This window comes from Protobothrops mucrosquamatus, unplaced genomic scaffold, assembly GCF_001527695.2.
Source record: "Protobothrops mucrosquamatus isolate PMUCROS unplaced genomic scaffold, P.Mucros_1.0 scaffold4300, whole genome shotgun sequence".
In the NCBI taxonomy this organism is placed as follows: Eukaryota; Metazoa; Chordata; class Lepidosauria; order Squamata; family Viperidae; genus Protobothrops; species Protobothrops mucrosquamatus.
Window position 1 is genome coordinate 34,456 of NW_015390214.1, and position 12,937 is coordinate 47,392.

The 12,937-nt window shown below is 43.5% G+C and overlaps 1 protein-coding gene across 2 annotated transcripts in view; it reads right to left on the reverse strand.

Moving 5' to 3' along the window:
- PRKCQ (protein kinase C theta) overlaps positions 1-10,684 on the reverse strand; it is a 27,474-nt gene extending 16,790 nt beyond the window's left edge. For both annotated transcript variants that reach the window (XM_015828178.1, XM_015828177.1), the window contains exons 1-7: positions 10,567-10,684; positions 7,781-7,980; positions 6,940-7,000; positions 4,466-4,628; positions 2,920-2,951; positions 1,725-1,810; positions 315-444 (exon numbers count right to left, since the gene is read on the reverse strand). In XM_015828178.1, the coding sequence (XP_015683664.1) occupies positions 315-444; positions 1,725-1,810; positions 2,920-2,951; positions 4,466-4,628; positions 6,940-7,000; positions 7,781-7,980; positions 10,567-10,684 (790 nt within the window). The remainder of the gene's footprint in view (positions 1-314; positions 445-1,724; positions 1,811-2,919; positions 2,952-4,465; positions 4,629-6,939; positions 7,001-7,780; positions 7,981-10,566) is intronic.
- Between the last annotated feature and the right edge of the window lie 2,253 nt (positions 10,685-12,937).

A 12,937-nucleotide genomic window follows, 5' to 3' on the forward strand; every position in this document is an offset into this window, starting at 1 on the left:
GGGGAGGAGGAGGAGGAGGAGGAGGAGGAGGAGGAGGTGGTGGAGGACTGGGGTCCTTGGTGTTCTCTGAGCTTGGTTGTTTTCTTGCAGACCTTTCATTGCATTTCATTATGGTGCTATAGGGCATTGTATGCCAAGACAACTAGACACAAGGTCGTAAAACGGGGCAAAACTCACTTAACAACTGTCTCACTTAGCAACATAAATTTTGGGCTCAATTGTGGTCGTAAGTCGAGGACTACCTTTAGTGTGGCTCAAAAGTCATGCTGGAGATCCCCCCACTTATCTCCAAAGCACCAGCGGTCCCAACTCACCATCGCATTTTAAGCCCTGCCGTGCCAGGCCCCAGAGCAGCGTTCCACAATGGTCGCAGAAGGTGGGGCTTTTATAATTGTAGACCTTGAAGCGATGGGGCATGTCAATCTTAAACCTCTCCTTGTGGAACTGGAAGAAAAAGGGAGGGAAAGAAGTTGTAAAACACACCCCTGTAGCTTTGAACAGGCAGCTGTGATTTCACACATTGTCGTATGATTAAAAACAATTTTTGTGGTATATGTAATCGTTTATGTTTGTGTACTGCCCAACTCTCCACGATTCTGGGAGACTCACAACAATCAAAAAAATTGCAACACAATCAATAAAACATAAAAATACAAGCGGGGTGCCTTCACACAATATACTGAATCTTAGTTAGTGTTGGATTTGTATGATTTATAGATAGTCCCTGACTTATACCCACTCGTTTAGTGACTGTACCACGTTACAACAGCACTGAAAAAATGACATGATTGTTTTTTACACTTATGACGGTTGCGGTATCCCTGCGATCTCAGGATTAAAATTCGGCACTTGGCAACTGACTCACATTTGTGATGTTTACAGTGTCCCGGAGGTAATGTGATTACCTTTTGCCACCATTTGAAAGTCAAAAGGTCCATGGGGAAGCCAGATTCACTTAACAACTGTGTTACTAACTTAACAGCTAACTTAACAACTTCAGTTGATTCACTTGAGGAAGTTCGTAAAATGGGACAAAACTCACTTAACAAATGTCTCACTTAGCGACATAAATTGTGGTCGTTTGATTGTGGTTGTTAAGTCGAGGACTATCTGGTATTGTATTAAGAATTACTTCAGCAACAGGTTTCAATTACTTTTGGAGGTATTCTCATTGTACCCCGAGCTAGTAACTTATTAAAAGAACTGGCTTCGCACAGCCTGCTATGACAGGGGTCTTCAAACTTGGCCACTTTAAGACTTGTGGACTTCAACTCCCAGAATTCCTCAGCCACCTACAGGAGACTTCAAATTTGGCAACTTTAAGACTTGTGGACTTCAACTCCCAGAATTCCTCAGCCAGCCCTCAGGGCTGGCTGAGGAATTCTAGGAGTTGAAGTCCACAAGTCTTAAAGTTGCCAAGTTTGAAGACCCCTGCTTTAGTGACTGTTCTGTCACTCAAATCAAGGTTATTATAACCAAGTTTAGTGCCTTGTATGACTCTAGCTCAGGGGCAGGCAACCACGGCTCTTTTATGACTCATGGACTTCAACTCCCAGAATTCCTGAGCCAGCCATGCTGAGGGGAAAGGGAGAGGTTTCCATGCTGAGCCATGCTGACTCAGGAATTCTGGGAGTTGAAGTCCATGAGTCATAAAAGAGCCGAGGTTGCCTACCCCTGCTCTAGCTAATCAACAAGTCACAAAAATAACACAAGCCAAAACCTACCATGGTTTCTCTACTGTTGATAGCCGATCCGGTACACTTTGCGATGACTTTGTCGATACACTTCTTGTGAATGGCAGCATTGCATTCTGAGGGAAAAAAGAGACCCACTTCGCTAACAAGTTTTACAGGGGACACAGAAGGACCACAACACAAATAGTGTGTACTCTTTTACACACTGCTGGACAGAAATACAGCACGATGGGGCGAAGGAAAGAATTCAATGTGGTCCCAGTCAGAACAGTTCCTTACCCCTTCTTCTGGGAGATATTCATTCAAATCCCCTTTGAAAACCATTTGTCTGAAATGGCATAGGGTTTCCTGCTTGCATAGGGGGTTCAGCTAGAAGACCTCCAAGGTCCCATCCAACTTTGTTATTCTGGGTTTTTTTTCAAGTTCAGCCTTGCATAAAATTTGTCTCTAGAATTCCTGAAGTTCAGAGACCAAAGCTAGGCAGCTAAAAAAATAGAGAAGGAATTTGAGGTGTGTTTGTGTGTCTGTGCTGTGTGTGTGTGTGTGTGTGTGTGTGTAGGATTCCCAGCCTCTCCAGTCTCAGGAGCAATCACTGGGGCTTTGCTAAATTCCACCCACAATTGTCATTTTGATATGATGGAAGGAGAGCACAATTACACCTTTACAGCTAGATGTAGTCCTGATATTAAATTAATTAATAGTGTCGGTTAAATCTAATTTTAGGCAAGGTTTTCTTTTTATTCTTTTTGAGAGTGCAGCTCCCAGCATGTACTCAAATTATGACTGTCAATCTGAAAAAAGGGTTGAATTGTTCTAAAGTTTGAGATGGCTCCAGTTTAGAGGGCAGAAAAACGACATCGAGTAACTCTGTGTTTTGACTGAGATGGAAAGCCGAAGGTTTCAATTAAATCAGGAAATAATTTCTCCCTTGATTCTGGCTTCTTATTCTTGGAACTAATTTTTCTTCCTGAAAACCCTAAGAAAAACAGACCCCATAATGTCTATTTTCTTTCTCAGGGATGGACAATGATTTGGAAACATACTGGGTTGTGAAAACAGTGAAAATATGAACAGGATTGGAACACTTAAAAAAATAATTGCAGGGATTTCTGTAATTACTTAATTATTCTTAATTCATTCTCAAGCTTTTCAGCAGAGTATTAAGGACCATTGCACAGTTATGATAACCATCAACATATAAATATAGTATACTGAAAGATCTTACGTCTGCACTGGTAGCCTTGCTTGTTAAGCCCCCTGGAATAAAAAGGAAAAACAGTATTAATATAAAAGAGATTTCAAATCATGTCTGCATTTGAGAAAAATGACTTTTTAAAAAAATCAATAAACGCAGTGATTTGTGTTCAAGCTTATTGAATTTAACTTGTCAAATTAAAAAAAAACCTCATTTGATTCAGAGGATCAAAAGTCCTGCAGCATCTGAAAAAGGCAGATTTATCCAGTCGGAAAAACCAAGTGAAGCAAATCCAATTTTGATAATTCAATTCAACTTTCTAAATCCAGTTGACCCATCAGATTGGTTCAGATTAGGAAACCAAATTGGAATGGATCAAATCTAGATCAAGAAGGATTCCCAATTGACATGTTTTTGACCCTCAAGGGGAATTCGTCTGATTTTTTTGAACTCAAATTGATGCCACTGGAACGTAACAGCTCGCAATAGGAAGCTGCAGATCTCAAACCCTGATCAACCAAGTGATGCTCTTGAGGTCTCATCTAAAGCCGGTGAGGATGAAGATGCTTCATCTCAACCCAGATGGGACCAAATATCTATGGATACATGGTTCTTTCAGGGCTGGAGATTCTCCATCTGCTCCTGATGGTTTTTCTCCTCCTACAACAGTAGAAACGATTGACCAGTGGGTCTTTAACAGCTTTCAACAGGAAGCTGCACATGTCAGTCCATGATGGTTAATCAGGGTTAAAGTGGTGCTGCTGAGGTCTCATCTAAAGCTCTTTGAGGCTGGGTTAGGATGCTTCATCTCAACCCAAATAAGACTAATAGCTATGGATGTATGGTTAGCGTTAATGAATCTTAGCAACTAGATCAATGGATCATAGCAGCTCTTTTGACCAATAGATCATAACAATTGTTTTGACCAATGGATCATAACAGTTCTTTTGACCAATGGTTCATAACAGCTCTTTTGACCAATGGATCATAACAGTTATTTTGACCAATGGATCATAACAATTCTTTTGACCACTGGATCATAGCAGCTCTTTTGACCACTGGATCATAACAGCTCTTTTGACCAATGGATCATAGCAGCTCTTTTGACCAATGGATCATAGCAGCTCTTTTGACCAATAGATCATAATAATTCTTTTGATCAGTGGATCATAGCAGTTCTTTTGACCAATGGATCATAGCAGCTCTTTTGACCAATGGATCATAACAGTTCTTTTGACCAATGGATCATAGCAGCTCTTTTGACCAATGGATCATAACAGCTCTTTTGACCAATGGATCATAACAGTTCTTTTGACCAATGGATCATAGCAGCTCTTTTGACCAATGGATCATAACAGTTCTTTTGACCAATGGATCATAACAGCTCTTTTGACCAATGGATCATAACAATTCTTTTGACCAATGGATCATAGCAGCTCTTTTGACCAATGGATCATAGCAGCTCTTTTCACCAATGGATCATAACAGCTCTCCACAGGAAGCATCTTTCCATCAGGAAAGAAAACTCCATCCTGTCCTTCACAGACCCACCCCCCAAAAAACCCCTTGGTCGTACCAGACAAATTCGTGGCAAACAGAGCAGAACGTGGGCTGGGGGAAGAAAGTGGCTGTAAACTCGTGGCACTTGACATTATGAATCTTCGCTTGCTTAATGGCTCCCCTCCGTTGATGTAGCGAGAAAAAACCCTCCTTTTCGCAGTCGATAAACTCTGGATCATCTGAGTAAGAGGCAGAAAAAGAAAGAGGTAGCACCGAAGGAAGAAATTCGGTGGTCAGGCCATGAACTTAAATAACACATATTTAAAACAGTTCGAAAAACTGTGAAGAAACACCCCAAATGATAAAAATAACCAGGCACACTTCCTATAATCTTTACAGCCACTGTTACCATCAGGAGAATTTAGCGGTGCTTATGTTATTTCTGGACTTTACCAGAAATGTGTTTGCTGGGGGGGGGAGATTCGATACTTTTCTTGCTTGTGAAAAAACTAGCATCTTGAGAAGAATGGTTGTTTAGATTGGGGTTTAGATGGGTGCACTAAACACAATCTCCATAATCTTAAATGCTGGCTTCTTGAACCCCCCCAAAATGCAAAACCCTTCTAGATGTTGCCAGATCACAATTCCCCTAACTGATTTTGCTGAGGCTGATGGGCATTGGACTAGATGGCTTTTCAACTTTTTCACCCATTGTATCACTTTTAGGATATGGCAATATCCGAGTACCACCAGTCACCTAGCAAGATGTCAAAAACTTGATGACCTCCCCCCCCCAAAAGGAAAAAAGTGATGAAGTACAGGTAGTCCTTGACTTACAACAGTTCGCTTAGTGACTGTTCGAAGTTACAATGGCACTAAAAAAAGTGCCCCCCAAGCCACAGCCGAGGAAGACACCTGCCTGCCCGCCCGGCTGCGCTCTTCCTCCTGTCCGAGGTTTTCATTGTTGTGAGCATTTCTGTTGAGGATTGGCAATGGGGGTGGGGTGGGGGGGTGTTTGGTTTTTATTCCCCCCCCATCTGCTGGGTGGTTGCAGCAGGTTTTGGTCACTTCACATGACCCTGGGCCACTGTGACCGTCATAAATATGAATCAGTTGCCAAGCATCTGAATGTAAATCACAAGACCCTGGAGAGGCTGCAACATTCCAGCTGATCAGCGCTTCTTCTGGGCTCAGCAGAAGCACCAGGATCAGTGCTGCTTTCCAGCTGATTGGTGCTTCTACAGGGCTCAGCAGAAGCACCAGGATCAGTGCTGAGCTGTAGCTGGAGCCTGCACTGATCCTGGCGCTTCCACTGAGCCCCGACAGCCCTGCAGCTCCAGCCGTCTCTCGCTCAGGCTTGTGCGGTGCTGCCACCGGTTCAGCTCATTCCCCTCCCCCGCTACCACTTTTCTAGGATGGTTGCGTACCACCTGCCAGGTGCCAATGTACCACAGGTGGTACCCGTACCACTGGTTGAAAAGCCCTGGACTAGAAGACCTCCAAGGTCCCTTCCAACTCTGTTATTCTATTATGGTTGAAGTCAGCAGTTCCCAAACTGAGTTGTAAACTAGGGCAGTGCTTCCCAAATCTTGGCAGCTTTAAGATGGGTGGACTTCAACTCCCAGAATTCCCCAGCCAGCCTCGGGAATTCTGGGAGTTGAAGTCCACCCATCTTAAAGCTGCCAAGATTTGGGAAACACTAAACCAGGAGTGTCAAACTGCCAGCCCGCGGGCCGGATGCGTCACGAGGAAACCACGGCCGCCCCATTGCCGGCAATGGGGAAAAAGCCCCGATATGTTGTGTGATGTCATGTGACATCGCGAGTTTGACATGTCTGCATTAAACTATGTCAAAACAGAGGCCATCATGTGGAAAACAAAACAAAACACCACATCGAGTTTTATAGCAAAAGGGACAGTCGTGTGAAAGGGATTCAGCCTTTCTTTGAAACCCTTGAAACAGGATGGATACAAGTACACCTTGAGGCAGAAAATATCCAGCAAATATAGAGGGAGGACTCAAATGAGTAAATACAGGTAGTCCTCGACTTACAACAGTTCATTTAGTGGCCGAAGTTACTAACGCCACAGAAAAAAGTGACTTATGGACGTTTTTCACACTTACGACCGTTGCACCATCCATCTATGGTCATGTGATTAAAATTCGGATCCTTGGCAACTGGTTCATATTTATGACGGGGTCACATGATCCCCTTTTGCGACCTTTTGACAAGGTCCAAAGGTCAATGGGGAAGCCAGATTCAATTAATACCCGTTTTACTAACTTAACAACTGTGGCAAGAAAGTTGTAAATGGGGCAAAACTCACTTAGCGACTATCTTGCTTAGCAATGGAAATTTTGGGCTGCATTGTGTGGTCGTAAGACGAGGACTACCCATATGTGGAAAAATGGGGTGCTGAGGAATTTTTCTGCAGCCCTGATCAATTTTTAAATTTTTATTTCAAAATATTCTTGCTTTCAAGTTGGGCAAGGATGGGGGTGGAATGCTAAAACGCACTGAAAAGCACATGAGCAATATTGATACTTGCCGGTACTTTCCAAAAAGTATCTTGCGTTCATTAACATCCTTCCTTGGGGTTTTAGTTCAAGCTGAAAGAGAAGACAATGAAATAGAATTTAAAAAGGAAATTGGAACGCAACCAGAGTTTTTTTCTTTTAAATCAGAGGTTTCTTTTTACTAATATACCCAGTCCGGGCTTACTATGGAAGTGGGGTTTTACAAATTGACAAGGAAAGGAGAGAGGAAAGGAAAAGAAAGAAGAAGGGAAGAAGAAAGGGGTAGAAGGAGGAAGGAAAGGATGAAAAAAGAGAAAGAAGAGAGAGAGGGAGTAAGGAAGAGAGAGGAGAGGAGAGGAGAAAGAGAAAGAAAGAAAGAAAGAAAGAAAGAAAGAAAGAAAGAAAGAAAGAAAGAAAGAAAGAAGGAGGAAGGGAGGGAGGGAGGGAGGGAGATGAGGAGTCACGGAGGGAGGATAGAAGGAAAGAAATCAAAAGGAAGAAGAAAAAGAAGGAGGGAGGGAGGGAGGAAGGAAGGAGGGAGGGAGGATAGAAGGAAAGAAATCAAATGAAAGAAGAAAAAGAAGGAAGGAAGGAGGGAGGGAGGGAGGGAGGAAGGAAGGAAGGAAGGAAGGAAGGAAAGAAGGAAGGAAGAGAGGAAGGAAAGACCCAGGGAGGGAGGATAGAAGGAAAGAAATCAAATGAAAAAAGAAAAGGAGGGAGGGAGGGAGGGAGGGAGGGAGGGAGGAAGGAAGGAAGGAAGGAAGGAAGGAAGGAAGGAAGGAAGGAAGGGGAAATTGAGGGAGGGAGGATGACTGAAGCCCAATATATGAAAGATTTTAAAAGTTAATGCTGGTCCACGGTGTTGAAACTTACCCAAATTTCAATTTTCCCATTACTTTTCTTGCACTTTTCAGCAACAAGGTTGAGTTCCACGGTGGTCTCCGAGACCATCTCCGCAGTCTTGTCCTTCACCACAACGGACATGACCCGGCCCTTGTGGATGTGGGCATCAAAAGTGCTGTTCCAAGGTGGATACATTGTCGGCTTCTTCTGGACAAACACTTGGCCTTTCTCTAGGATGGACAGTAGTAATTCCTTTTTTATACGCACAACGCCATCAAAACATAGGGAACATTGCAAAACACCAGCCAAAATGCACAACTCTGGGTCCCAACATGCCTATCACCACCCCCTCTCTCTTTCTCTGTCTCAGGGGTGGACAATATTCTCCACCCTCAATTTTTCTCAGTTGTTCCAAACTTTTCTAGGTCCTCATCAACGGGAGAAAACTTCCAATACAGATAGTCCTCGATTTACAACTTGAATTAATCCCCCCCCAAATTCCATCACTAAGCAAAACAGCTGTTAAGTGAAGTTTTCCCCCTATTTTACGACCTTTCTTGCCTCAGTTGTTAAGTGAATCACTGCAGCTGCTCAGTGAGTAACACGGTTATAAAGTGAACCCATTGACTTTGCTCGTCAGAAGGTCGCAAAACGTGACCCCGGGACATTGCAAGCGTCACAAATATGAGTCATTTGCCAAGTATCAGAATTTTGACCAAAGGGGATGCTGCAATGGCGTGTGTGAAAAACGGCCATAAGTTAGTTTTTTCAGTGCCGTTGTAACTTTGAACTTACAACAAGCTGTTGTAAGTCGAGGACTAGCGATAATTCAGTGCAAATTCATAGCCTTTTCTGAACCCAAACACGCCAAAGGAAAATGTTTATGTTTGGGGGAAAAAATTTAACCAAAATGGGTAAATCATCTCAAATCTGATGAATTAAATTTGTCAAATTCACAAAAAACAAACAAACCCAGGAACTTGATAGAAACGAAATGTGATTATTCACCTGCCCCTAGTTCTGTGGTTACTCGTTTTAGTAAATGCCACAGGATTTTCAAATTTTCTTAGTGAGTTCTTTCATTGGCTGAAGGATGTTGTGGAGAATATGTACTGTATAGGCACCCGAGTGTGCAAATTGCATTAATTCTCCTGACCTTTCGGTTCGCGACCAAGTGTTTTTCTGCATTAACTGGAGTTATTTTTAGCCTGCCGGCCCTCTTGAATTACAATTTAACTGACTAAGCTTGGCAAGTCCATTATTTAAGAGCATTTTTCCGGAGCAGGCTACAGCAAAATGCAGTGACTTTATTATTAGCATGATTGACAGGAGGTCCTCGACTTACAATCACCATTCAGCCCAAACTTTCTGTTGCTGAACGAGACAGGGGTTAAGTCAGTGTTCACTTAACATTTTACGACTTTTTACGACTTTTCTTGCCACGGTCGTTAATTGAATCCCTGCCGTTCTTAAATGAGTCACATGGTTCTTAAGTGAATCCGGCTTCTCCCATTGACTTTGCTTGTCAGAAGGTCACAAAAGGGGATCACGTGACCCCCCCAGACACCGTCATAAATATGAGTCAGTGGCCACGCGTCTGAATTTTGGTCATGTGACCTTGAGGATGCTGAAGTGGTCGTAAGTCTGAAAAGTACTCCTGTCATTATTTTTGGTGCTGTTGTAAATTCGAACGGTCACTAAATAATAATAATAAGAAATAAGATACCTTTATTGTCATTTTTTTTACTGTGGGCACAACGGCATACATCAAAAATGAAATTTAGTTGCCCGTTGTAAGTCGAGGATTACTTGTAAACATTTCTAACACAGAAGAGAGCCTGTTTTATGTTATTTTCTACTCTGAGCAGGTTTAGTGCGAAAAGATAAGCTGGTGGCCACGAGGGTGTGATCACAACTGTGTTTTACCTGCAACCCACTTTTTTAAAAGTAGGTGGGGCTTTGAATTCACCACTGCAGACGCCATTTTGACCATATCTGAGGGCGGTCCTGACTTTAAGCGTTAAATGTGTATTGTTGTATTTGTAGAGCTCAAATTAAAGATATTGATCGGAGATTTGCAGAATGAGTAAAGCAGGGGGTCTTCAAACTTGGCCCTTTTATGACTTGTGGACTTCAACTCCCAGCCACGCGTGCCTGGCTGAGGAATTCTGGGAGTTGATGCCCACAAGTCATAAAAGGGCCAAGTTTGAAGACCCCTGTCTTAAATCTAACAAACAAAATGGAGGCTGGCTGAGGAATTCTGGGAATTGAAGTCCACAAGTCATAAAAGGGCCAAGTTTGAAGACCCCTGTCTTAAATCTAACAAACAAAATGGAGGCTGGCTGAGGAATTCTGGGGATTGAAGTCCACCTGTCATAAAAGGGCCAAGTTTGAAGACCCCTGGAGTAAAGGGATGGAGAAGCGATAAAAGCGGTCCCAACAAAAGCTCCACCCCTTTTGTGCAGCTGTGCTGGTATCACACCCACTACAGATATTCTCCTTTATTGGTAAATGGAGACCTGATGGGTTTTTTTTAATTTATTTTGTTAGTTAGTTAGTTTGAGAAGTGGATAACTTTGAGCTGGAAAGGGACCAGCGCGAAAAAAGATTAAATAGCCATTCTTTGTCTCTTCTTTCCTCATTGAGATTCAGAGCCTCCCTTGGGGCTAAGGTCAAAATCCAAGAGAAAACAATACCTTAAGCTATCATTGAAACTCACGCTCTCCAATTTCTCAATTGAAATCCAAGGGACCAGAAGACCTTCATCTCACACCCAACTGCAAATGATGGCCAGGCGGAAAGAGGTATTTGCTTACCGGCCTCCACCGCCTCCTTCACCATCACGGCGCAATAGGGATCGATCACGTCTCCTTGCGATGGGAGGTAGGGGCCGCTGTCATAATTGGACAGCCCAATCCTCAGGAAGGGTGACATGGCAATTCTGGAGGGGGTCAGAAAGTTCTGGTTAGCGGATGTGCCGAAAAACAAAACAACCACATCACAAAGGCTTGGCACAACACAGGAGGACAAACCCATCAGGATAGGATTCAGCAGCCCATCTACATCTGAAAGACAAAGGTCGCTCTTTTGAAGACACAAAAGTCCACATTCTGGGTCAGAATAACAGAGTTGGAAGGGACCTTGGAGATCATCTAGTCCAACCACCTGCTCAGGCAGGAAGCCTTATACCAGGGGTAGGCAATCTTGGCTCTTTTATGACTGGTGGACTTCAACTCCCAGAATTCCTGAGCCAGCCACGCTGAGGGGAAAGGGAGAGGTTTCCATGCTTAGCCATGCTGGCTCAGGAATTCTGGGAGTTGAAGTCCACAAGTCATAAAAGAGCCAAGGTTGCCTACCCCTGCCCTATACCATTTCAGACAAATGGTTGTCCAGTCTCTTCTTAAAAACTTCCAGTGTTGGAGCATTCACAGCTTCTGGAGGCAGGCTGTTCCAACTGTCAGGAAATTTCTCCTTAATTCTAGGTTGTTTCTCTCCTTGATTAGTCTCCATCCATTGCTTCATGTCCTGCCTTCAGGTGCTTAGGAAAACAGCTTGACTCCCTCTTCTTTGTGGCAGCCCCTGAGATATTGGAAGACTGCTATCATGTCCCCCCTCGTCCTTCTTTTCATTAAACTCAACATACTAATTAATGAAAAGACATACTAGACATACAGAGAGGGCCACTGGTTTGAAAGAGGGGTCAAAGAGGCTGTCTACATCAAAACTGAATAGCCCTCTCTCAACAGGTGTGGAGGGATAGAGGGATATGACATCACCTATCTCCAATCTGAGAAGACTCCTGCGAGTCCCCTGGACTGCAAGGCGATCAAACCGGTCAGTCCTAGAAGAGATCAACCCCGACTGCTCTTTAGAAGGCCAGATCCTGAAGCTGAAACTCAGGTACTTTGGCCACCTAATGAGAAGGAAGGACTCACTGGAGAAGAGCCTAATGTTGGGAAAGATGGAGGGCAAGAGAAGAAGGGGACGACAGAGAATGAGGTGGCTGGATGGAGTCACTGAAGCAGGAGGCGTGAGCTTAAATGGACTCCAGAAGATGGTAGAGGACAGGAAGGCCTGGAGGAACGTTGTCCATAGGGCCATGATGGGTCGGACACGACTTTGCAACTAACAAGAAGAACATCTCCAATCTACAATGCAGTCCTTTCAAAAGTCCTCTGATTCAGGTGACCCTGAGAATACAGATAAACCTTGAAGTTTCTTCCACAACTCTCTGAGAGCTAAGAGCCAACCTTCAGAGTACTAACGACCAGATGACTGCAAGGAATATAAATCCTTCCGTTCCCCACCAGTCAGTTAGAACTGAAGAAGCTTCTTGGGTGAGAAGCAAAACGTATTCAAGGCCTTTTGAAAAAAGCATCTTTGGGACAACCGGGTGACTGAGACTCTCCATAGACACTGGTCTAAAAACCGCTGGAGTTTTATCGGCCACCAGCAGCACAAACACACAACACAGTTGCCGCTTATCCACGCTCGCAGCATTTCCCCTTTTTAGCTTCCCAACAAGCTGACTTAGCAAAGGTTGGCCAGCCAGCCACTTCTAAAACGCCCTGAGGGTCTGAGTTTCTGGCTTGGATTGCACCAATTGAAAAAGACCATCCAAAGCCAGGAGAAACATCTGACAGCTGGCACAACCTTGTTTTAAAGGGCGTGAAATGAACAGTTGGGTGCTGCAGAGGTTAACATTTTAAGGACAAGGAGGAAAAAAACTGTGTTACTTACAGTGGACTTAAGGGACATTCCAGAAGTCACCTTTTTTTGTGCTTAAAACATGAATTTGTCAATGGTTCAACAGGAAGTTTTATGCACTATATTGGACCGTGGGATATTAAGCTCATTCGTGTGTTGCAAGCAAAATCTGGTTCTGTTCCAAGCCAGGAGAAAGACGCTGTAGAAATGAACGGAAGGCAGGCTACATTTTGGAATGGAGATCTCTTATTTATTGGGTTGCCAGAAACTAAAGTGACAGCAGCAGGTTTCTGGGCTGGTTGACAAAATGGAGCTGAGAGTAGGTGGGCTTTTAGGCATTCTTTGAGGCTTTGGGATTGGGATACCTGTTTGTTGTGAAATGTATAACAATAACAACAACAACAACAACAACAACAACAACAACAATAATAATAATAATAATAATAATAATAATAATGTTGGAAGGGACCTTGGAGGTCA